This window comes from Tinamus guttatus, unplaced genomic scaffold (assembly GCF_059628265.1).
Source record: "Tinamus guttatus ecotype Peru unplaced genomic scaffold, ASM5962826v1 Tinamus_guttatus_pri_ptg000580l, whole genome shotgun sequence".
NCBI classification, from domain to species: domain Eukaryota; kingdom Metazoa; phylum Chordata; class Aves; order Tinamiformes; family Tinamidae; genus Tinamus; species Tinamus guttatus.
Window position 1 is genome coordinate 1,041,093 of NW_028289114.1, and position 25,082 is coordinate 1,066,174.

General features: G+C 42.4%; 1 protein-coding gene across 3 annotated transcripts in view; it reads right to left on the minus strand.

Moving 5' to 3' along the window:
* SLMAP (sarcolemma associated protein) overlaps positions 1–25,082 on the minus strand; it is a 64,713-nt gene that overhangs the window by 15,766 nt on the left and 23,865 nt on the right. The window contains exons 2-15 of one of the 3 annotated variants that reach the window (XM_088534622.1): positions 22,212–22,359; positions 16,915–16,987; positions 16,013–16,049; positions 15,079–15,141; positions 13,734–13,829; positions 13,330–13,401; positions 12,359–12,499; positions 11,239–11,376; positions 10,339–10,507; positions 10,205–10,255; positions 9,586–9,636; positions 4,999–5,055; positions 2,444–2,524; positions 2,161–2,220 (exon numbers count right to left, since the gene is read on the minus strand). In XM_088534622.1, coding sequence (XP_088390748.1) covers positions 2,161–2,220; positions 2,444–2,524; positions 4,999–5,055; positions 9,586–9,636; positions 10,205–10,255; positions 10,339–10,507; positions 11,239–11,376; positions 12,359–12,499; positions 13,330–13,401; positions 13,734–13,829; positions 15,079–15,141; positions 16,013–16,049; positions 16,915–16,987; positions 22,212–22,359 — 1,237 coding nt within the window. The remainder of the gene's footprint in view (positions 1–2,160; positions 2,221–2,443; positions 2,525–4,998; positions 5,056–9,585; positions 9,637–10,204; positions 10,256–10,338; positions 10,508–11,238; positions 11,377–12,358; positions 12,500–13,329; positions 13,402–13,733; positions 13,830–15,078; positions 15,142–16,012; positions 16,050–16,914; positions 16,988–22,211; positions 22,360–25,082) is intronic. The other 2 variants (XM_088534623.1, XM_088534625.1) reach the window with 2 other exon arrangements.

Below are 25,082 nucleotides of genomic sequence, written 5' to 3' on the forward strand. Positions count from 1 at the left end.
AACTGAGAGAAGAGAGAACAAAGAGGACTAAGTATTTCATCCAAATACTTTCTTTCATGGTTTATTAAGAGTTCCAAATCCAGGCTTCTCTTTATCGAGATGTTTTGTTCTTAGCTCCTCATGGATAAAGTTGCTTTAGGCAATTAAACTTTCAATCCTTAATGAGACTGTTCAGAAGAAATGGATGAGGAAGTTGACAAATTATGTTCAAATCATGTAGATAAAGCAGCAGTGTCCCAAATCAACAATCAGAATACAGTATCTAAGCTAGAAGAATCCCAAATGACCTTTGGGGGGGACAGTGTTTTCCCATCAATGAGAGCACTCATCATAAAAGACAACGCTGCTTCGAAGGAGATGAAAAGCTCCAGTTATGGGACAGTGTAACAGATCTAGGGAAGGCACTTCCAGTGTCAAGGTAGATCACAAAGGCTGTAGAGCAATTTCCATGTGCTTGATTTGCTTATAAAACTATGCAGCTTTACAAGTAAAGCTAAAAGCGGTAAACTATCAGCTTTTAACAATTACACAAACAGAAAATTCATCTAAAGGTGCACTTAAAAGTGAAATGTGAACACCGTTCTTGCACGAACTCTAAATTGTAAAAAAAATTCCTTAGTAAATAGGATTGCTCTATTCATAGAAAAAAAGCCTACTAATTATTATTGGGCTTAGAATTAGTTCCCTCAAGAAGCAAATTCACATGTCATTAGTCAGGAAAACTGGCTTGAGAACCAATACAAAGAGCTGCAATTAAAGTCTTTGCACAGTTTCCAGACTCAGCATTGGACTAACTGTTCTCAGTCTGAGGAGTTTGATCATTAATTGCAACTAGGTGGTAGGGGAAGGTCAAATACACAACAGAAAGGTTGAATATTTCTAAATTAATGGCTCTATCATTAGTGCTTGCTGCTACCAAGTATATCCTTACTGAAAAACAAAGGAAAAAGCTCTTTGAATTTTAGATTTGTATAGGAATATTTCGCAAGAAGGAAGTTATATGTGCAGAAGTCAGATCTGCAGTGGGAGACAAGTTTCCCTGCGCGACAACATCGGCATTTTAAATGGGTCCCTCTAGGGTTTCTCTACTCTAGTATTAGCATGGGACGTGTCTTTCTGGCTGCGAGTTCTGTGCACGAAACAGCTCGCAGGAAACACCGAGCTCCTAAACACGGATCCCATTTTGGGCTTCAAGTTCTCACTTAACGTGAGCTCACAGCACATTTTCAACCAAAAATGTTTCCAAATAAAACTTGCCAAAACCAAATCTACCACTAAAACCAAGGCACTGAGAGCACTGCCAGGAAGCCCCTGCATACATGTGCCCCCAGCTGCGGACCCAGCTGGAACATGCCCCATCTCTCCAACACTCCTTGTTAAAAAGGTTTGCTGAACTGAATTCTGCTGAAATGTCCATGCAAAACATTTTTTTAGTTCTGTGGTTTTCAAGAATATGAACACACTTTTTTAATACTTAACATATTGAAGTCCTTTCTATCACAAAACTACTGAAGTGTAAACAACTAAGAAAACAATTTGGGGGGCTCTCCTAAATTTCATTGAGTTTTCCTATTTTTCTGAAAATTGGAGAAGTGTCTTTTTTAATTATGACCCAACGTAAGCACCATTTTACATACCTTAATAATGTGCAGCTATACACAAACCAAAAATTAATTTTCATTATTCTAAACAAAACAACTAATTAATAACATGTCAAAACTTGAGTATTTAATAATAAGAAAGAATTTACGGGTTTTATTAAACTCTTGGGTGGAAACTAGAGGCATCGCTTCTAGCGCTGAGGAGTCCTATTCCCCCCGGTAACATCTGGCAAGGCTTACGACAGCTGCCAGGGTGGAAGAATCCCCGAGTACCAGCCTGAGCATTGACCCTCTCTGTGAGCAGGGCTCGAAGCTGCGACACGCAGATCCCCAGGACAGCCTTGGTGAGCACAGGACACCGGCTTGAAGCAGGTGAACTGTTTCTATACTAACACTCAGCAGTATGCTTTTATATCACCCAAATGAATCACTAACGGGATTTAAGTGCAGCTTCCATATCACTATGATTTAAAGCATTTGAATGGGTTTGACAGGAATACAGGTAGACAGAAAGCTAGATACAAAGATCATACATTTAAGTTACAAAATTTATGTTTACCTTTCAGAAGAGCTACTTTAGCAATTGGTTCGTTTAGTTCTTGGTCGTCCATTTGGGCATCTGAAAGATGAAAACCTTTCAGAGAGCAGACTGCACACACTTTCACATACACATTCTTTAAGCAAAGAGAATTCTTGACAGCGTCCTCGCTTTAAAAAGTTACCATGAACTTGCAAAATATACAACAAAAGCTTGTATTTGGCTCCACACACAGGAAAGCTCATGATTTAGTTCTTTAATTCAAGCTAATTCAATATGACAGAAGCCTCAATTAAGCACTTACCTGTAGTGTCGTCACTGCTTTTTTCCTTGCTTGGACTAAGAGTGTCTGATAAATCTGACTCTTTCACTTTTGTCTGATTCTCTGCAAGAGATAAGGAGAATCAAATAAAATAAATTCCTTATTCATAATTTCTGCTACCTATCTACTGCTAAATGTTAATAGGGAAAAAAAGACAAAGAAAACTGCGGTGCTTAAAAACCTGGTGTTTGCTTCTTGCTTTACAGTTCTGCACCAAACTGGATTCAGTAGGACTAAACTCACTAATCTGGCCGTGCAACCAACACGGGATGCGACTGCCCAATGCCCAGCTTGGACTTTTGTTCAGAGCTGTGCTCTCGCCAGCTGGAACTCAGTGCAAAAGCCTATTGTTTTATTCACTCATTCAGGCAACAAATGGGAGAAACCTAGAACAACGCAGGGATTGTAAAGAGTCAGCAAGAAGCTGCTGTAAGCATGAAAACACACGTTAGTATTTCAGACAAATAACCCAAGAGCGCCGCTTCCCGCACCGCGCTGCTCACGCAGGCGGGCGCTCCCGGGGTGCCGTGGGGCGCCGGAGCCGCTCGTGCGCACGGCGCAGCCCGGGTCAGCGCCCAGGGCCGGGCAAGGCGGCGCCGCAGCCCGTCCGGAGCACGCGCTCCACTCGGCCTGGACGCGCAGAAAGCAAGAGCAGTGCAAACACTCTTTCCACATATAGACACTGCTTCTTTATGCAAAAACATAACATATAGCAGGGTTAGTACAGGAAATTATGCGATCAAACAAGTAGTATTGAGAAAGCTTGTTATTTTTATAAATAATGAGAGAACAAGCTGAGTTAAGTCCCCCTGCAATGAAAGAAGTTGCAGTTGAAAACAGCACATGCACATACCCTGGGAACCCAGTAAGACAACAAGACACGTTAACAGAAAAATAAATACCAAAATCACATTGCTATCTAGAGTGAAAGGGAAAACTTTTGTATTTCGTGCAGCAGAACAACATCCCCTTGTACACGAAGGCAGCAAGAGCGAAGCAGCTGAGCGAAGGGCAGACGCTGCTGGTGTCCCAAGCACAACGGGCCCTGCAGAGCGAGGGGGGAGCCCACGCATCGCCCACCTAACGCACCTAGCACTAATCCCAACCAAATGTCAGCAACTGACCTCGAGTGTCATGGCTGGATTGGTAGCTAAAAACTTCATGTTTTGCTATTCTTTAGCAAAACAAAAAAATTATCCCTCATACGGGGGAGTCTTAACTAATATCTAAAAGCGTTAGGATACAAAGCACTAGTCACATCTGCAATAGAATCAGCCCGCAAGGTTGCCATTAAACTGTACTGCTCATTCCGTGGTGCAAAGCCCTCCTCTGCTCACCGTGCAGGCTGCGCCGCGCTGCGCCCGCTGCCCCGGCCGCGTGTGGGCACGGGCGACGCGTGGATGGAGGGACAGGGCAGCTCCAGGGCCCCGTCAACCCCCTGCTCCGGGTACCCCAGCCTGGACAGGCACAGCCCGGGGGGACGTGGAGGAGGACGCCTGAACCAGCTCAGCAAAGGGCTGCGAAAGCTGCTCCCTGCAAGGCACAACTCCTCGCTGGAGCGCATTATTGCACAGCGAGTGTCCCTATTTCCCCTAATAAAACCGAGCTGAATAAATACAGCCAAAACGATGAGGTCTATGAAAACGTGTTGACATCAAGTTCCCCAATGAGCACGCTGGCCATCGCCAAGAGCAGCGCAGCGCTCGCGGGAGCCCCGGCAGGCAAGCGTTAAGTCCCCGTTATCGTATGCATTCTTCTGCCAAATATGGCCCGGGTCGCCTATAGCTTATTCACACACAGACACCTTAAAGGCGCAATTCCACATATAAATTATGGGATAAATGAGAAGGAATTCTCTAAGATACCATAAAATACTCACTAACATTTATTCAATACAATAACACTACGCAGTGGGACAGAAGTTCAAGAACTAAGTTAACATGTTAAAATCTTAATGAAAAGCTACAGAAACAGAGTCCGCCTCCAAGCCCAAACAACCTGACAGGTTTCACACACAGGAAATACTGATCCACAAACTTTGTGGCATTGCTAACTTGGATACTGCAGGATAGGGATGTCTTTCTTGACAAGATAAATCTTTTTATATCAGATCCTCTCATGCCACATGTTTCATATAGGGGAAAGAAAGTTAGAGGCACATTTTAATTTTTTTCACTTGTAAAATTCAGTTTTAGGAGTTTAATAGTGATTTTCAAAATTGTTAGGCTGTAAGTTAGAAAGAAGTCAAATTAAAACATACATTTATTCACCACTCAAGCCTGTAGCACTTGTCTGAAATTTTTTCCAGAGTTAAAGATTTAAGTCAACTTGCAAAAATCATGATTTGCCCTTAAAAGTTCCATACCCTAAGACAGTATTTGGAGCAGTAAACCATATACCTCCCTTTCACAGACTTTTTTTCTGCTTTTCTACATGAATATTCAACAAAAGTCAAACTGCTGGTTTAAGTCAAAGCATGCATTAAAGCATAATACAGAAAATGCTTCAAAAACAATCAAATAATCCAAAAGTCTAACCTTTCAAAAGCTTTCTTTCTTCCACTTTGGTTAGATGTCCCTCGTCTATGATCTTGTCTGCCAAACAAAATAAGTGTTACTTTCCAAGCTCAAATTAAGCAAGCTTTTCCCTGTACGCATCGACGCAGGCTACATTCCATGCCCAAATTAAAAGCTGATAACATTGCTTCCTTCGGAGGCTTGAACAAAAACTTTATTCTGGCACGAAATAATGAAGCAGAGCACACGAGTCCACTGGAAGTTTGGGACAAAATGCCTAATTATTTCCCTGGCAAGTTATTAAGTAACTGACATATTAAATGCTTCAGTTCACTAATGAAAGGATATGGAAAATTATTCTTATGGACTTTTGTTTATGTAACTGGGACCAACAAATAATTAGTACATTTTCGGAGTTATAACAACAATAATAACGTGATAAAGGACCTCTAAGAGCTGGAGGTCTAAATTAGACACCTACCCCATAGAGCAAAATACCTAGAAAGAGGCAGTGCAAGGGCAGGAAGGGAGAGGCCGCCTCCCTGCCGTGACTGCCTGGACAGCGGCTCGAGCCCGTCGCGGCTCCGGCCTCCCGGAGCCGCAGCAGCCGGAGCGCTGCTCCGTCCCGCGCCCGGCTCCGTCCCGCGGGTGCTCTGGAGCAGCGTTGGAAAAGGAACGTGACTGCAGATTGCTAACTGGAGGCTGCTCCAGCTCCGACACGAGGGCAGCAGGACCAAGGGGAGACAAGGCACGGGTTAACGGAGAGGCACCCACTGCCCGGGTAATTAACGGGATGTCCTACCAACCGCAACAACAAACAATAACATCTCCGGCTCCTTAACGACCACTCAGTTGGACCAGGGGCAGGGCCGTGGGGCTGCCGCGCTCCCTGCAGCCCACGGGGCCAGCAGGGCTGCTGCGGCCCCGGGCTGCAGCGTGGAGCAGGGCGCTGCTCCCCATGCACCGGGCACACGGGACGTGCCATGGAGCGAGCTGCTCCCCATGCACCGGGCACGCGGGATGTGCCATGGAGTGAGCTGCGCGGCCCCGGCCTGCAGCGCGGGGCAGGGTGCTGCTCCCCATGCACCGGGCACGCAGGAATCTAGCTGCAGAATCCAGCCCACGTGCCAAAAACAGGCTGAACGCAGAAAACTTGCACCCAGGGCAGCTACCAACTGCTTGGTGTGCAGGGTGTAAACCCTGCACCCGGGTTAGCTGGTTAGCTTAAAACAGGCTTCTGAAACACTTTATGGAACAAAGTTTGACATCAGGAATTGATCTCGCATGAAGGAGGTATAGACAAATCCATCTTTACTTCTGCCTCCTGTAACTCCACGAGCCGTGTGTTAGAGTTTTTATTAGATGCTGGTGGTTGCTTTTCCTCCTCATGGGTGACACGACCGCTCAGATGGGTCTGCAGAGCCGGCACTAACGCAGCTTTTGCTCAGACAGTAAGGGAACATCCAGCAGGCAATTCATTTACAGCTGAACATCACTCAAAGTGCTTTTGTTTTGAGTCCAATAAAGACATTTCTTAGACTTTAACATTTAACTACAACTCATTTTTATGTACTGAATATAGAGGATTCTAAAAAATCTTTGCAAGTTTTAAGATTTTAAATAAAACTACAGCTCTGTATTAAATTTTTCTAAAGAAAAAAACCCAAAAAATAACTTTCATTGACACACAAAAAAGGTCTTGTTTTCCTTACTGCTCTTTGTAACAAAGTAAATTAAAGAATACACAGAATATGTAAGAGTAAGTAATTATCAGAAAAAAATAATAATAATAATGAGAAGTGGAGGAAAGCCATCATTACCTCATCTGTGTCCCAGTGCAGCCCGTAATGTTTGTTTAAACTGTCAGAGTTAGGGTTTCAACTTTTTAATTTGAGACTGATGACAAGTTAGACTGGGTTTGAAGCATCCAATAGGGCCCTGCTGCACTCGCACCGCTCCAAAGAAAGGGGAGCGGGATTAGCTGCTAAGGGCAGAATGAGATCACCACTCCACAGGGCAAGGATATACTCGTACCATTGCAGGCATCGGCTTAATGGCACAATGCCACCAATTCTATACCCAAGAAATTTCTGTTACTGCTAAAATATTGCACAGCAGTGATACTTTTATCCACCTTTTCCATTTGTTGTTTTTCAAGCTAATGTGATGAACTCACTCTGACATTCTAGAAACTGATACATAAAAGTGCAGTCCCCGCCTCCCCGAAAGCAAGTGCTCTAGTAAACACAGTGTGCACAGTGTGCAGCCTCTCACCACTTCGAATTTTGTCAAGAAGGTTAATGCACAGGAGTGATATTTAAGTTCCAGTAAATTTAGAATACATAATATGATACACTACTGACATGCAACTCCATAGTGCTGAAGTCACTAGTTGTTTCCATTTGTTAATTCAGAATCAGGTATCAATAACTGCAAGGAATGAACCCAAGCGGTAAGGAAATAGGAAACATATTTAATCTTCACTTTTCAGCATTTCATTCTTAGCTTTAAAAGGACGCTTAAGTTTTTCCGCACTCTTTACATTAGTTTCTGTACTCAATGCCTTCTTGCAATGCCAGGATATTTATTTTTAAAGCACTGCTAAATATTTCCCCTTCCTCAGGACAGGAATTCGCACTGCACTGAAACAAAAGTTGATCTTTGAACAGACAACTCCATGGTTGGACCAGGGCTCAACTCCCAGCCGTGCTCAGGCCGCTCAGTGTGACTCGTTCAGCTCCCAACTCCATCAGAACCCCAAATCTCCTCATGCAAGTGGCACTAACGCTTCCTTTCTGATGGTCCCCAAATCCTTCGGCCTCAAGAGCTCATCAATCTTACAGAAATGGAGGAAAAAAAAATCTAGCCTCCAGCTTTCTGGCTGTGTACACGTCATGTAATTGTGGAATAGTGCAACTGCACAGAGAGCGTGGACTGACGCCTCCCTCCGGTGCAGGCTGCGGACCCACGGCCTCTGCAGCCTCCTCCACTGCACACGCAGCTGGAGCTACGTTACACACTCAATCCTTGGCTCTTCTGACACAACGCGGAACTACCGAGAAAAAATAGCAACCGTCTCCTACTGCTCACAAGAGAACAAAATGTAAATTCTGGCAGAGAAAATGACTGCCCATCTGCGACCATACGAGGGCTGGATAAAGGACAGGCGGGCACAGCCGCACGGACTGTCACCAAGAGAACACGGCCAGGAGTGCCTAGGGAGCCGGAGAAACGCGGTGCAGAGAAGGACAGCAGTCCTTCAGTAGCAGACAGTAACTACTACCGCTGTCGAGATCAGAACTAGGAGCGCTCTGTAGGATGTGCCTCCTGCCACCCAATACGTACAATCATTCTTCAGCAGCTTCACTACCTAAAACAACACAACACAGGTCAAAAACAGCTGCACCGTGCAATAATTCAGAACGAACACACGGGGACTGAGTTATTTTAGCCAATCAAGGTTTCTTTTTTGAGTTTAGAACCTTATCTGGAAGGTTCTGGGTTAAACATGGCATTTCGAATATTCATGCTTTGAAAATTTTAAACTTAAAGCGTTACTACCATAACTAAAGCACCATGCCATAAGTAAAGGCAAACAAGACTGCACTACAAGGAAAATGAAAGATCCTCAGTGAGGAACAGCAAAAAGCTTCCTGAAACGGCACGAACTGACTACATTGTCCTACTAACTTCTCCGGCTGTGTCACTCAAGCTTTGTAAAGCATTCCGATCCGAACCGCTGCACAGGGCTCCAAAGAAGTTTAGTCATCCAACAGTTATTTAAACTGCAGGGGAAATGTTATCTTACAGACTTTGCATCATTCCTCCAAAGCCTTCTAAAGGCATTGTGGCCCCAAATTCAGGCTATTGCCTTTTTAAAAATATGCTATAGGTTTGACCTCACATACAGATCAGCTGCATACATAGTAAAAACAAAGATTATTCTGGAAACACACAGCTTGACAATGAAGAAAACAATGCTTGTTCTTTTTAGGTAATTTTAATAAAAAAACTCAAGTTTATATCAGGATATATGTCAGTTAAAAAAAAAAACAGCTTAAGCTTGTTTATGTTAAAAATGCTTTATCCGTGTTTATTCCTACAGTACAAAGAGATGCCCCACACTTTCTAAGAGTTACTTTCTACTATTTATACATTTCATATACTCACTTCTTTCATACACCACATAAGCAGAGTTTTTGCTGACTTTACTTACCACACCTGATTACTAGAAAACGGTACAATTTGTGTTGCAAGAGAATATAAAATTGAGAGGGAAAAAAACGTCAAAGAAAGTTTTCCCACTTATGTTCCAAGGCGACGTCATGCAGCAGATTGACGCCGATTCCTGCAGGTGTCCACAAAAACAACAGACAGACACCCACGCGCAGAGACGACTTCCAAATTTGGCTCCTTAGGTTTTACAGAGTATGTAAAAACACCTAGACTAGGGGCCTAAGCAAAAAAGAACTGTCCATTGTTCTGAGCAATTTTGATTTAATTTTGAAGGACAATAATAGCAAATACTGAAAGTAAAACATTTAGAGAACAAAAAGAATTTGTTCAAACATTAACTGTAAGACAAAAGGTAGCTTTAAGATACACTACCTTTTTCTGTGCTCCCATTAATTTTAGGTATGAAGTCGTCAACTTGTATGCCTAGGATTAAGAAAGGGTATTATTTCTGGAACCAAGCAAAAATAATTTGAGGGGGAAGGAGGGTTTTTTTTTTTATTTTAAACAGTCAGCTTTGCATATTGCCTCCTCTTTCCTAACCGACAGCAGATCAAATCAAATAGGTGAAATTTAGTATTATTTTCCTGAACTATAAGTTGTGTTTAGGTTTGTTCAAGCAGACATGAAGTTAAATATCGCTCATAAAATTACTGCCCATTATATACACATGCACACACGCATATAGTTTGATATTTATATATATGCATTCACATTCATATTCATATATATATTATACCCCACTCCATATATATGATATATATGTATACATTTATATATACACATATCCATATATATATATATATAAATGAATGTGCCCCGGCTGCGGGGGCCCGGGGCTGCACCGCTGCAGCAGCAGCGCCCTCTGCTGCAGCCCTGCACCCTGCGGCTGCACAGGAGCTGCACGGGAGGCGCAGGGCCCTGCAAGCCCGTCCTGCACAACGGGAGATAGAGGGAAAAGCAGCTTTAAACAAGAAACCGAGAGCACACCTACCTAAGCTGTTGTGTTCTTTAAGAGTTTTCTCCTGAAGATGTTCTAACCGTACTGTAAACAGAATTCCAAGAAAAAGATATTTCACAGATTAAAAGAAATAAAAAATAAAAGTTCTCTCCTCACTAGTGACTAACCTTGTAAAGCAGTTAGTCGTTCATTGGTGAAGTCGTTATCAGCTTGCAAAGCTTCTATTTTTGCTTGAAGCTCTTGTTCTCTCTCTTCCATTTCATCTATTTTGTGCTGCAATTCTTTTTTCTCAGCCAGTCCTTTCTGTTGGATTTCTTCTTGTCTTCCTTCTGCTAGCTGCTCAAAAAAGCACCACATAAATCACAATTGACTTTAAAAAACAATGATTACCTTGATTTTTGTAGGATTAAATGTGCAAAAGGAACTTCCCCTTGCTAGTCAAATAAGGAAAGTTTAAGAGTAGAAAACTTTTGTGTTATTTATTTCTCTAGTAACTTCACTTCTTTAGCTTACAGAATGGTAGTTTATTTCACTTACCAACTCAAGACTATTTCTACTAGTATCTCTCTTGCAAGTCTTGATCACCTGATACACTGCATTTTCAGCACAAAAATATAGAGAAAAAAATCTAAAAACATTTTTTAAACTAAATTTTCACCTGAAGTGCCAAGTGCACAAATTTTGAGAACAGTACCAGGCCCAAGAACTAAGAAGCACTGTAAATCTGCCAGCGATTCAAATCCACAGTGAAAAACAGGGAATTTTTCCAAACTAGATTTATATCTAGTAAGGTAAGTGGCCTGAAAACCAAAACATTTTCCCTTTAGGGGTTCATGAGGGAAGTTTCCAACAATTCCACTATGTTCCCACCCACCCAATAACTCTAAAATGACTTAGATTGAGACTAGTAGCATTTTTAGCAATTTATATAACTGATGACATCTTCAAGCACATTAAGTGCAATACTAAGCAATACATAAAAAAAAGTGCAAATTGCTGCATTCAAAATAATTTTTTTTTTGTTCCACACAAAATTCCCTATAGATCATATAAAATTATGTTATTACCTTTAACTTGTCAGAAAGATCTTTAATTTCATTTACAGCTCCATTGTATTTATTAGCTAATTCTCTTAATTCTTCCTGAGTCCGCTCATTCATCTCTTTCAGGTGAGTACATTCATCTTCTGTATTACTCAAACTCCGCTGTAAGAAAGAAATAATATGCAATAAACAAGAAATTGAAGATCAATAAACTATAAAACTTTGAAGATATCCTATTCCCCCTGCCCTCATTACATTAGTGCATTTAACTAGTGATATTCTAATGCAGCGTTCCTAATCATGGAGGCTAAAGAAACACATGAAGTTCTGGAAAAAACCCTCGTCTACACGCACCACCTTTGTACCACTGCACTCAACTAAAAGAGCCCCCGATGCAGAGAGACATTAGCTGCATGTGTGTGCAAGAAAAAAAAGGGGGGGGGGAAGAGGTTATACAAGTTATACAATTAATTGGGATTGATGGAAATAAAGAGGAGAATTAATCAGGACATTCAATATAACTCAGACTTCATCATATCTTTCATTTAGTGAAAGAAAAAGATTTAATGCCTTTTATAGCCCAAATGGCTCTACAGCAGAGTTCTGCACCGTTGTCTGCATTGCATAATACGGCCAGGCACCGAAGGGAGATCTCTGAGAACTGCTCCCAAGGCAGCTGCTCTTCAGGAAGCTACAAATGCTCCTGCAGCAGTTTGTGCCAGCCGGTGCCAGCGGCACAGCCAAGTGCTATGGAACGTTCCCTCCTCCTAGCTCAAGATTTTTTTCTTCATTTGCGCCATACCACCACCAAAACAGACCAAAAGACACACTTAAAGAAACATGCATTCAAAGCCACATCATTGAACTTGCAATTAATAAAGAACACCTTTCAACTGAGAGCCAGTGATTCTTCTGTCTGAGGAAAAGAAATTGGCTAAGAGAACAGATCACACTAAGCTGAACTAAGAGCCCCTGTGCCCCACAAAAATTGGATTAAACAGGATAAAGTACAGAAAGTCAGGAGATTCTTCTTTTATGCAAGGTTTAAAGCCTACGGTGTGCATGCTGATGATCCACCTTCCTCATTATGCAACTATTACGACTATGCCACGCTTCCAGAAGGCTAGTCAGGAAGTTTCAATACCTCCACTTCAGATAGTTTTCGAACCACTTCAATTTTCTCCTGTAGGACCCGCCTCAGGGACTCTTTGGCTGTTGTCTCATAGTTGTGTTTGTCTTCTTGTAATGCTATTAATTCCTTTCGTATACTGTCTTCAGTTTGATTCTGTAAACAGTAATGTAAGATAATCTGTATCTTTGTATTCAAGTTAACTACTTCGTTGATTTAATATATTAAAGTGTAGTAAGACCTGTTCTATTGCAAAATATCTAGCACTTTCTGGTAGATAATAAAATGTTAGAGACAAAATTAATGGTCAAAATTCTTGATACAATAGGATGCCAAATCAGATATTTGTTAAAGTGTGCATATGGTAGCATACTTGCTATAATCAGCTTTGATTATAAAAGAGTTTCCACTATAAGACAAATCTACAATTTCACATACCAAAAACCTATGAAAGATGCCATTTGAAATACTCAAACAGGGCCTGCAGAAAGAGTTTTGAAAAGCTAAGTAGTTATGAGGAGAAGTAAAAAGAAAAGGCATAGGCGACCTAAACAGCAAGCAATCCACAGCTTGTTATTCTGTCTCTGAATCTCAGATAGAACTTTGATAATATCTTTTTTCAACTCCCTACTTGAAAAGAAACCTGCATAGTGAACAGGGGTGACAGAATAACTACTTTAGCTGATTACACAAATTCCTTCTACTACATATATGTTTGCATGCATATGTGAAAGAAATTACCAGTCTGGGTTAGTTAAATGCTGAAAAGTAGCCTTTTATCTAGTAGCTGTTCAAATGATTTCCAGGAAGGCTAGTTTTTGTGCTATCCACATTATCAAAATTGCACAGGTTCCTTCCAGTGTCAACACCACTTGAAAATCTGTTCCAGTTGCTTTCCTCAAACTATCTCATTTGAGAGTATTTCAGAAGAGCAGTATTTCAGCATTCCTAGCATTCTACTAAAATGAATGTGAACTACAACTTACTTTTGAACATGCTTGTAATTGATTTCCCATAACCTCTAATCTTGATAGCAGCCTGTCTTCATCTATTAAAGCCTAGTAGAAAAAAAGGTACCACCTTTATATTAAGATAAGACAAGTGGCAAAGCAAACAAGCAATTTCAAAAAGGACATTATGTGCTTTAGGCAGTTTGACTAGAGATTTACTTTAGAGACTTTCATTTTAACTGCAACATTTACTAGTAAAAGTTTCTTCAAACTTACACGCGACTACTTCATTTATCAATTTTTTTTTTTACAGTTTGAGAAAGAACAAAAATCTGATCATTCTCCTGTTTTTACTATCATGATTTATTATAAGCTAATAATTAAAATTTATAGGCAACTGTGTATTTCAGTCTACAAAGGAAAACGATGCCTGCAGATACCTGCCAACTAGTATCGGAAGCCTCTTGTGTGACAGCAAGTAGCCGCTGAAGGGTTGCCAGCTTCTGCTCCAACATTTGTTCCCGATGTAAGGCTTCCTAGGAGGAGAGCAGAGAGCCAACTGGTCAGTTCAGGAAAACAGAATCAACAGCACAGATACTGAAATACTGCTAAATCCAAAGAGAAAAGGAAACACCCGTAGCAAATGTTGTCATATGTTCACCTCGTTTTATCCATCAGTTCTTTTTTGGATATTTTGGTTTGAAAAATGTTATCCTATAACCTAAGCCTCCTAAAACCCTTCATTTTTTTTGTGCTTATGTTGTGTATGCTGAAGGTACACACAGTAATAGGTTATTCCTTCAAGGACTTCCAAAGAGTGTACTAACTTGGACTTCTGGCAATGGTTTCAGCAATAAAATTGTCATTACCAACAAAGTACTGCTTAGGAAGTTTGCATGCAATGAACTGCCAGTCCTCAAAGGAGCTTGAAAAAGAAAAATGCCAGTAAGAATTACGATTGAGAGGGGGTTGTCTTGGCCCAATAAGGTAGAACAGCAGATCTCTAAGAAACACGAGCGGTAACAGATGGGTGAACGAAGCATCTCCCAAACAAGAGGACCCGCCTGAGTTGAAACTTCTCCCTGTTGGGTCAGCAAATACACACAGAAAAGTTCACCCCCATCTCGAAAGGCTTGTGGTTGATGTGAGCACGTAAAAGTTGCCACTAGCAAACAAACAAACCAACCAACCATAGCACAACACATAAATTGAAGCTACATATAATTTATTGACATATTTATACCCAAACACAGACGTCGTTGTGTGCTGCTGTTTTATAAACTAACCCTTCTGGTGCCTGTTACTCTCACACCTAGATCTGGGGTGGAGGGAATCATTAAAATTTGGAAACGAGCAGGCACAAAAAGGCTGGTGATGCCAATGAGGAAGCACAGCTGCCAGCACCCTCCCTTCCTCTATCCTTCCCAATAAATCTGGAGATGGAGATATCCAGCCTGAGAAGTTATGTTCAGATATACAGACTTGTTTCTGACATACCAAATGGCCTCATAATTCACTGCAAGCCTTTCTTTATATATGTACCCAGTACATCCACAACAGTAAAAAAAAAAAAAAAAAAAAAAAAAAAAGCTTTTTTACAGCACTTCACAACTGGAAAAAAAATAGTAAAATGTTAAATGCCTGTCATGTTCCTGTTAAACGGCAAACAAATAAATATATATATATATACACATACACACACCCCCCCCCCTTGGATTTTTGTTTTGAACAAAGATTAAATACTAGCTAGGTTAATAGAGCATATTGTGAAGAGAAAAAAAATACCTGTAGATACTGTGAAAGCTGAAACAATTCCTGAGAATACATACTGGGAGTGTTAGCAGCAACCTGAAAAACAAGAGAATTTAAGAATCAGAATGGTTTGGATGTTTCACTGAACTCAAGTAATACAAAATTCAACATTTCAATCTAGTCACAAATGCAAAAACTTTTTTAACACCTGTGTTTTTAAAATGTTTACTATTCTGTGTTATAGAATGTAGAAGAAGTTACAGAAGTTAACTGCTATAGTTATAGAACTATAGGAGCTGTAGAACTTCTCAGCTCTGAATCGAGAATCAACTGAGCTAATGCCTTAAAAATTTTCCAAGCCCCAAAGCCCTGAAGGGTGGATCTGTTAATAGTTTTTCCACAAGGGCCCCACACTATCAAAACGAAGTCTGAAACCAGCAGAAGCGGCCAGCTCCGTGATCCGCAGCGGACAGCGCTGCACCCGCGCGCGGGGCCGGGGCTCCCGCATTCCCCGGAGCGCTTCCGAGCGCTTCCCGTCACGGGCACTGCAGCTTCTCCCTGCAAAGCAGCGTCCCAAGACAGCAGACCTCACCCCAGCACCCAAATCAAGAAACACGACTTGCTCTTAAGCCCCACAGAAAACACTAGATTTCTCTCAGTATCAAATTATGCAATAGCTGTAACTTAGCACTATGAATGGTTCCTCATCAACCTACACGTGCAAATTTAGCCATTGTTAACTGCAACTTATTTTTTTAAAAGGCAAGCTTCCGAGGCAAAAATTCAGGCTACAATAGAATATTAACTGGGATATTGCGCTATTTTCTGTACTTCAATGTCACTCAATGTTAAACTAGGAGAAATCAGCCAGGGAAAAACACATCCAAACCTAACTGGGCTTCATCCTGTCATCTTTTCAATAATGCAGAAAACAGCAAGAAAACAAACCAAACCATTACTGAGTTACCTTGTCAACAGGACTTGGTAATGGAGCATGGATAACACTAGAAGAAAAGAGATAACGGCAATTCAGAAAACTGCAAGGGCACCAGTAGCAAGAGTTTAATGAAGATGATTCCCATTTTCAAGAACATTCTTCAGATAAAATGTCAAAATACAAACATGCAACTACAGTCAATACAACGCTGAGCTGTTTCAAAATTACAGAAATGCCTCCTGCACCAATTTATAAACTCTAGCTAGCTTGTTGAATTTGTGAACAAGACTTTGCAAGCAGGATCTGTTCACACATATTGTTTTGCGCATGCAAATTGGTTTAAATCTTACCAAATCGCTTTTAAAAACATCTCAAATCTTATGTAACTGGCAAAGTAGAGGTTGGTTAAGAGTGACTTTCAGTATTTAGAAGAGTACTTGAGTTTAAAAATTGGTTTGGTGTAAGAGATCATATACTAGCTTAGATAATTTTATATAATTTCACTACAGCAAGTTTAATATTTGCTCATTTTCATCAGATATTAAAACCTGGCAACATTTATTTTTAGTATTTGCCTATAGATTGTGCAATTGCACAGAAAATTTCCCACAGTGATTGATTTTGACCTCCACGTCCCCCTGATTATCTAGGTTTCTTTACTGAACAGGCCGGTATAATCAGGAGAGCCCAATTTGGTAAGTTTTTTTTTATTATTATTTTTACAACTGTCCTCATTTTTAAAAAGCAGACAAATCTAATTACATTTCCTTTTTCTGATAGTGCCTGCAAAAGCGTTGTGCTTTCAGTTACTTTCTCTGCCTGCCATACAGGAGAAGTGACGGCTCCTACCTTGATTTTGACCATGACGCCTAACAAACCCTCACTATACTGCAGTTTCATTTTGCCACACACGAATAAATACTCATTCTTACTCTGATCGTAATCGAGCTTCCATTCCATCTGGAAGAAATAATTTGATTGTGGAGACTATACATCCATGGGTGACTGAAAAGAAACAAGCAGGAAGTCATGATTTGTTGCTATTCAAAGGCAAGAAGTCGATGTTATCGTAACGAAGTGTCCCAAGGAGTCCAGCACGGGTGGCGCAGGGCAGGTCTCAGTGCCACCGGGCAGGCCCTTGTGCCCGGGGCCACCTTCTCAGACCTCCCCTGGAGCCCAGAAGCCCAACAGGAATCCGGGGCTCATGCTGTGAGCTCAGCCCTGCCTGATGAAGCATTTCCATTTCTGATTCTTCCAAACATAGTACTGCCTAAAAAATTTCTTAGCTACATCTACTTGAAGAAGTTAACCATGCTTTGATCATAAAAAGAAGGGAAAAAAAGAAAAAAAGAAAAAAAGAATGCATCTTACCTGGGTTAGATGCCAGGAACACAGAAGTGTAACAGAAAAAGGGAGCTACCTTTCTGACAAGATTCCTAATGAGCGTATCTGGGGACTTGAAAGGTAGCACATCCAATGAGAGGATCAAAAATGAAGCACAGAGCTACAGGAGCTCCTTAGCACATCCTCCTGCACATTAGGAACAGAGGCAGCATTTGGAATGTTTGTAGCATATATCACATGCATAGCCCTAGACAAGCAGCCTCTCATTTCAGGAAGAGAAAGATTGCTTCTCCTGGAGTGAATTCAGATTGCTTGGTACTGAAAATAGATCCAAAAGGATAAGAGAAAAAAGTGCAATATATGGTTCTTACTACAAGATCAATCTATTTTCACTGTTTTCCTCCATTTTACTGATAAAATTATGACACTGCAAATAAACAAATTATAGTTCTGTTTTCTTTCTAATGTAGTTCTGTAATTTCAGAATCAGCTGCATAAAAAGAAAGGTAGGAACTACTCCCAAATTATTACAGCAAACCAGATACAAATAAGCATACTGTCATCTCATCTGTCACCTAAAACAGCCACCAACATACAAGACAAATAGCTGCTCTACTTTCATGGTTATTAATATCAGCAAAAAAGCTAATCTAGCTTTGAGGGGGAAAAAAAAAGGTAAAATGGATGTTTGAGGACAATGGTAGCACTCCAGGGAAAAGGGACAGGTCTTTAACAAAGCCACCTCAATAAAAATCTAAAAATACAGGAGAGAGGATCCAACTAAACGCAATTCTTTAACCTGTATTCAGTGCTAAAGCTAATACTTTGAAGAAGTACCCTTCCAGTTATAATACCTAGTTTTTTTTCAAGTTGACCTTGTAAAGTGTCACATTTACATGCCAGGGAAGAGCAGGCAGGATCTCCTTCTCGAAACAGATTTTTCATGTGTTTTTTGGTCCCTCTTTGGCTTTCGACTTCCTGAACAAATGGTCACAAGAAGTCGAAATCTGTTCTTGAAAAACACTTACCACAAGAAGAAAACAGTCTCAGTATTAGCTGTAGAGTCTAATACTCTAATAAAGCTTTCACGGTGAGGAAGTCTTTCCATTGCAGCATGAAGAAAACTACTGATTTCTAGAAGAAAGTATTAGGGTATCTTGGGGTATATTTAAGATCATCCTACAGCCTTACAGTTGGCTGATATATCACATAGGTCTACACTGAGATTACATAATTCTTTGGTCAGAAATAGTCACACAAAAAAAATTCCTGAAAACTGAACGAGGCTTTTTTTCTTGTGATTGAAGTATGCAATAAATGGGATTTAGTAGAGGGTCTGAAATGGAGAGTGATGATGAAAAGATATACAGTATCTTCACGTGATAAAAACTGCCCTCTATCCAATCAGTTTGTTGCAAGTAGAAGAAAAACTTGAAAGACTGAGGGGAACACAAAGCAACAAATGAAAGTTTATAGCGATGACTGGACAGGCTGGAAATAATTGCTTCAGTTCAAGTCTGCATGACCGCCTGTGGAAAGAAAGAGCCGGTCGCCAAGCAGGACGGGCAGGAACTCCCGAAGCCGAAGGCGGCTCCTGCTCCTGGCGCACGGGCCCAGGCCGGCCGGGCGCCCGGCGTTGGCGGCAGAGGGCGGCCGCGGCCTGCGGCTCTCCACACGGAGCCGCCTCACGGCGCCGGGCACACGGCAGCGCCGCCCGCGCACGCGGAAACGGGCCAACCCTCCCGTTTCATGGGGTCTGCAGCCCCGAGCCCCGAGCCGAGGGCGCAGGGTCCCCCCGGCTCACGGGGCGGCCGCCTCCACGCTGCAGATGGACAGAGCGCCCAGGGGACAAGGGTCCCCCCGAGGGGCTCACAGCGAGGAGAACCACAGGGGAAATAAAGCAGGACGGGCTGTGTCAGGACTGTCGGTTCACAGAGAAAGACAATTCGCGAGCCGTGCTTACGTTTTTGCTTTCATTTGTTAGTACAACAGCAGCAGCCGTGGTTAATAATTAAAATAGAGATAAAAAACAGTCTCTTTTCCTCTCTGCTGACATGTGCTGGGTTTCCCCATCTGCACAGGGCTTTTGAGACACCAAGGGAGAGAAAAGTTGTACTTTTATAAAAACTGATGAGTCCAAATTTGACTAGAGCACGGTCCAAGGTGAGAAATGTGTATTTCAGTATTTGCTACTACTTGATCATATCTGAAAGCTGCTTCCTTTCCACATGGCTAAGGAAGTTGGTTACCAATGGTTAACTCCTCGAATCCGCTGTCATAGCTGGGAAGTTTCAGAATTGCTAAAAGGAAACGAAGCCGAGCACGTTAAGAGAAAAGCAGAGTGGGATTAAACCAGCCATGTGCTGCCCCAAGGAGGGGAAAGGAGCAGGCGCATCGGGGTGTATCAGGAACCCCACGGCTGGACAAACCGCGAAGCAGCAGGGCTGTCTCCTGGGTCTTCCCGTGGCTTGAGCTCAACACCAGGACTCGCAAGAATCACTGCTTGGATCATCCATCCTCAGAGCTACACACTGAACACACGCCACTATTTTAATGAAGCAAACCAAAATCATATTTGCAAAGAAATGAGTTAGCAAAACAATCTGAATATTACAATAAATATAGTCTAGCAATATTTACACAGTTCAGAGTTTACATAGACAAATAAACTCTGCCTATGCAGTCATCACATGATAATTATATATGGCAAAATGCTGAGGAGTCTTGTGCAAGGAAGGTGTTATATAAATATCAGAATGCAAAGTGGTTTTAAAGGGAACCACTAATTTAAAACTGCTTTCATGTCTGCATTTTTATTACTAGATTAACAGTAACATCTGACAGCATTAAAATGAATTGGGTAAAAATATTTGTTTACACGCATTCCAGTTGCGTTTACGTGTCAACAGTTTAACCGTGATCTAGCTCAGCTGTAATTTCAGTTTCATGCCCCTGCATGATGCTCTGCTGGGGAGGAGGGAGAGCGCAAACTTGCAAACTCTTCCACGGAGCTCAGCACGTGGGTAACACGGGAGCCCAGCACCTGCGTCCAGGGCCCGCGGGATTGCAGGGATCCCGTTTTATAGAAATACCAGAAATACTTTGAAACTGCCACAGCAAAGTATCTGCTGCTGTCATGCCCAGAAAAAAAAAAAAAAAAGTTTGTGGATAGTTCATCTTGAGCAAACTTCCACACAATTGAATATATTTCTGATAAAGTGAAAACCTTTTCCCCCCCTCAACCTAAAAGAAAGTGTTCTTCCAACTATACCTTAAAATAAAAGTTGTTCTGGTTTAGCTACACTAAAAGTGCCTTCCCTTTTAATGAAGATAGAATCTCTTGTCAAATAAAAAGATTCAAGCTTTAGAGATGCAACACATCCCTTTGATTTACTCCATGACATCCCTAGTATTAGTAAGCGTCTACAGTCATATCACATGAAATTACATTTTAAATAATTCCCAAGCAATTCCAAATAAGCAGCTAGGACTTTAATCTCCACAAGACCATTTCTGAAAGAAATGAAACAATTTGTTTAATGACCTTTACTATCATGAATCATTCGAAAATGGTACAACTCCAGAAGACCTCCCTGACAAAATGCTTAATCACCTCCAGCACTTGGCAAGGTTCTCTTTAAAGCTCTCTTCATTCCCCTTCATCTGATACTTTGCAAGTTAAGAAACATAACCAAGCTGAAAAAAGAATTTATGTTTAAAAGAGGGGCTGAAGGCAACAGGCCGCATCATTTTGTTTTGCTTGTGTGATGCTCTTCAAAAATGTTACTGTTCTGACAAGACTCTTTTCAGAACTTTACCGTAAGTAGTTATATTAAATATTCTTTCACTCCAGTGTTTCCTAAGATGCTCTGCTTTTTTGGGAGGGATAAGCTCTGTGAAGGTTGTTGGAAAGTAGTACAGTGGAAGAGCGGTGATGACAATTTAGCCATTTTCTCGCCAAATATGTGTTGCTGAGTTGGGATTCAGGAAAACAAGCAGAATATTGCTGTTCAGCAAAAGGAACAGACATCTCAGGTACCCGCAGAAAATCTGGATGAAATCACACACAAATCAGCCTTTAGAAAGAGAAAGGAATGGCTCAGGAAACCTTGTGCAGAAATCCAAAACACCAAAGCCTTTGGCTGCGCTTTATCGATTAACAGACACGTAGAGGTTTTAGCAGAACCCACGGCCTCCTGACCATGCATACAGACAAGAGGACAGCAGGGAAACAGAACACAACGAAAACCCTCCGCTCTTTTTTCACCTAGCAACATTTTTCTATCCTGATTTTCAAATACTTCCTGAAATTTAAAGCAGCAGCAATGGGAGGAACAGGTAGATATCTAGATATTGTAACAAGAATTAAACTAATCTGTTTCAAACATCTGCTGACTACTTTAGCAGGGAATTCTTGCTCATTCTTCTGTCAAATTATTTGCTAAAATTTTACAGTTCATCTGCTTGAAAAAAATTAAAAGAGTGAAAAGGTAGTTGGACACATGCCCTGGTGCTGCGGGTTTCCCAGCGCTGGGACGAGTGCAAGCGGGGCAATGTCTGGAGGGGGTCCCAGCTGAGCCCCCCTTCCCGGCGCTGCGTTTCCAGCGGTGCCGCCCGCACGGCCCACGCGGGGGAACCTGCCGGGCCCTGAGGAGGCTCCGAGGGCTGGGGAAGAACCTGCATCTTCCCAGAAAGGTTTAGGGACTCCTTTTACCATAAGGCTCTTGCGGTCAGCACAAGGGAGAGAAGAGATGACAAAAGGATGTCTTTGCAACGTGGGTATCGGCGACCCTTAAAGATGCTTTGTAATAAGACGCTCTAAACAAATACATTTGAAAATGTAAGTCGAGAGGGAAAAAAGCAGGAAAAAGATCCATACCCTTACCTTTCCGCGTGTTCTCCGTCACATCGACGCCAAACTGGATGATGTCACCTGACATAATCTCACATGGTGGGCTTTCCTCAGATCCTCTACTTAGTCTCTGACTATTAATAAAGGTACCATTACTACTTTTAGTGTCTTGAAGATAGAACTGTAAAAACAAACAAACAAAGTAGTAAATTATCTGCAAAAACAAAGTATGATGAAACCAAAGCTCATGTAAATTTCCCTTTTCCATAAAATATGGCCCAAAATGTAAGTGGACAAATTTATCTGTCACCTCAAAATGCAACACCTTTACATTTTCAACAAATACTTATATTTGATTTATACTTACTTAACATATTACTGATTTCTAGCACGTACATTATGGAATTAATCACTATAAACTTAACCTTCTGCTTATGTGGAAGAAATGAGGTATTATCAGCAACTAAGCCTTCTGTCACACATATGTAAGAATGTGTATTTCTATTTACATATATATATGTATGTATTTCTATTTCTATATATATTTCTATCAGTTAACACAAAATTTTTAACCGCATCACATGCTTAAGACAAGTGGTCCATGATACAAATGTACCTTGCAGGAAAGATGGGCACTGTGGACAAAGGAAGAGCTTTGGAAGACAGAAGGCAGGAATGCAACACCAGGAGAAGACCATGGAAAACAAAGGCGGGATGGCTTTACCTCTCACACAAATTCTAGTTCACACCATTAAATTCATCTCGCAATTGTTGCATCATCAGATACCTTTGTAAACAGCCATTTGAAGAGTTAATTAAAGTTAAACAGCAAGCCATTGAAACTGCAGGAGCTCGTGACACGAGACGTGTGCCCAGGGAGGCAGCCGTGCCCAGGTCACGTAGCGAGCGCGTCACCCGGCAGGGCCCGGCGTCCGGCCGGACCCGCTGCAGAGGGCAGGAGCGCGGGCGCTGCGACGCAGGCACCAGGACGCCGGGAGGCCGCAGGGCTCCTGCCCGAGGCACGCGCAGCCCCTCAGGTCAACACGGAGGGAAAAGGAACCCCTGAGCGCAGAAGGAACATCCCACTGATCCCCACGGCGAGCACGAGCACGAGGGAGAGGGGCTGCTCTCATCAAAATGTGTGTGCTCTTATTCTTTCCAAAAGCCAACTAAGATTTTATTCTTCAGAATTCTGTGCAGAATTTCCCGTGCTTTTACTTGCCTCTTATCAGAGCCCTCGCAGTAAGTTATGAGAGCAAGGACACGAGCGCTCTTCAGACCCAGGAAACAGCCCCAACCGTGCACCTTGCCCAGGGCGGCACGAGGCAGCGCCCCTGCCCGCACTGGCACCGCTGGCCCGCGGGACACGGCTCCGTGCGGTGACGGGGACCCTGGCGCTGGGTGACCACACGGGGAAACCGCCCTGAAGCTGCCGCTGTTTCGGGTTGTTTTTCCCCTTCACCTCAAACTGAAAATGAAAAACCAACTAGTGCCTTGTTGGTAGAGGTGGAGGCAGACCCGAATTACGGGAAGAGCGAGGAAGAACAGCTCTGTTCATGGCAACCAAGAGCCAGATCCACCCACTCTAGCCAAGCTTGCTCCTCTCAAGTTCAAAACCTCAATTGCCATGTTAATTCACTAATCTAAAAGTATTCTACCTTTGGGTGGCTTAAGTGACAATTGCTTTTATTTCCTGTTTATTTTTAATTAGTGTTTTACTCCACTTTAAAATCCCTCCAGTACAGCAGTCAAGCATGTTTGCACACATCTGTTTTTCTCTTCCCTCTCCTTTTCTATGCATATATCTGCCTTCTCCCCCCCAAACTTCCATTTATTACTGTGTGTGCAAACGAACTCCCGCAGAGCCTGCACACAGGCTGCTCTTGCCCACGAAACACAGGAGCGTTACCACGGGAAAGGAGGCCGTGGGATTCGGAAGTGGATTGGAGCAGCAGCAAAACAATATACAAAACACCGGCAGACTAGCACAATTTCAGCTGTGAATAAGCATAAGTTTTTGAAGAACATATAGAAAATACACATTAAATAACTCTATTAAATTGATATTCATTTAAGTCATAAAATTTACAGGATAAAATTCGGTCAGTGATGCTCTTTCAATCTCCTGAGTCCTTACAAGTAGGATTGAAATAGTCTGCTTTGTGCATATAGTAAAGAAACAAGCGATAACTGCAACATGTTAACAAGCTGATGTCCAACTAGAAATGCAGATTGCAAGAATTAGAAAAAAAAAAATCAGCAATCTTGTCTTTAATGCAGGACTTCACAATGTGCAGTGCTGGCTCCTCTCATTGGGGAGATTCAAACATCATTCCACTCCGGTTCTCGGCAGCTCAAACGGAGCTCTCGGAGCTGAACCCCTGCACTGCCCCTGCGGCACTGCCCAGCGCTGCCTTTGGGAAGGGCAGGAGCAAAGAGCAGCCGCGCCAGCGCCGAAGGGCCACCGAACCCTGCCGTGCCAGCGCCAAAGGGCCACCGAACCCTGCCGTGCCAGCGCCAAAGGGCCACCGAACCCTGCCCTGCCGGCGCCAAAGGGCCACCGAACCCTGCCAGCGCCAAAGGGCCATTGAGCCCTGCCGTGCTGTGCTGCAAGGGCCACTCTGTCCTCACGCCCTGGGCCCAGCGGCAACATCCCCCCCGTGCCCCTTGCGCGCGGTGCTGTCGAGGGCGGGCGCAGTGGCAGGGAAGCAGCTGTGGGAGCTGATGCAAGTGACCTGAAGGGGCTCTTAAGTGGGTGCTGCCATGGAGAAAGGCAGCATTTACTGCCCTAATTATACTCTGCTTTATAATTCGCACCTTTCAAATCAACTCAGTCCAAGCCCTCTGGTGCCTCATAATAACAATTAGGCAAATTGAGAGTGGAGTGGAAAGGGTATTGCGTGC